We start from the raw sequence: 1,010 nt of genomic DNA on the forward strand, positions 1-1,010 counted from the left end.
ACTTCATGACTGAGAGCTGTCCTTCATGACCACAGAACCCACAACAACCATGACTTTTATCACCATCTTCATCTGGATACTTGCCCTCTGTCTCCAAGGTAATATATTTAACACAGCATTTTCCGGACCACTGCAATATTAGGCTATATAACCTTATTACTGTTTTAGTGAATATGCTATATGAACAAATAATGTAATGCTAATTATACATGCCATCTGTTTCAGAGTCCAGAGGCCAGGTCACAGTGACCCAGACTCCTGCAGTGAAAGTTGTTTCAGTGGGTCACTCAGTCAGTCTCAGCTGTAAGACCAGCAGTGCTGTAAACAGTAACAGCAATGGACACTATTTGCACTGGTATCAACAGAAACCTGGAGGAGCTCCAAAACTCCTAATATACTTGGCTAAAACCCTTCAGTCTGGGACTCCATCTAGATTCAGTGGCAGTGGATCTGGGAGTGACTTCACTCTGACCATCAGTGGAGTCCAGGCTGAAGATGCAGGAGATTACTACTGTCAGAGTTTCCACTACATCAATAGTAAAAATGTGTTCACACAGTGATACAGAGCTGTACAAAAACCTCCCTCAGTCAGACTGTACAGTGACTGTACTGATACAGCTGGGACCTACTGCAGGTGCTGAGGGGAAGAGACAGTGACATGGAACACTGAGCAGCGAGGAAACATTGAATAAGGGTAGAAAGCGTAATTCAAATCACATGTTCTCCCTCATCATCATCATCATCATGGTTGCGACTCATTATATTTGTTATGACCTGAAAGATCATCTAAAAGTTATGAGGTTTTGAAAACACAATACCTGCCAAATACAAAATAAGAAGTAAAAGAAAAGGTGTCATGACCTCAACATTGCTTCAACGTTACAATCACTTAAGCCCCAAAACAAGTCTCCAAATGTCTGATTCAAATGGATTTGATTTTACAGGATTATATTAACTATTTTCAATATGCAGGTTCCTGACTGTTAGATCTGTGAATGAGACATGACGCT

The 1,010-nt window shown here is 41.1% G+C and overlaps 1 gene segment (V, D, J or C); it reads left to right on the top strand.

The window, feature by feature from the left end:
* Nucleotides 1-49: 49 nt before the first annotated feature.
* LOC135532758 (Ig kappa chain V-III region PC 2485/PC 4039-like) lies at nt 50-560 on the top strand. The segment is given in 2 exon segments: nt 50-98; nt 226-560. Coding segments are annotated over 2 exon segments (384 nt in total).
* Nucleotides 561-1,010: the final 450 nt, after the last annotated feature.

This window comes from Oncorhynchus masou, unplaced genomic scaffold, assembly GCF_036934945.1.
Source record: "Oncorhynchus masou masou isolate Uvic2021 unplaced genomic scaffold, UVic_Omas_1.1 unplaced_scaffold_2012, whole genome shotgun sequence".
Classification (NCBI taxonomy): domain Eukaryota; kingdom Metazoa; phylum Chordata; class Actinopteri; order Salmoniformes; family Salmonidae; genus Oncorhynchus; species Oncorhynchus masou.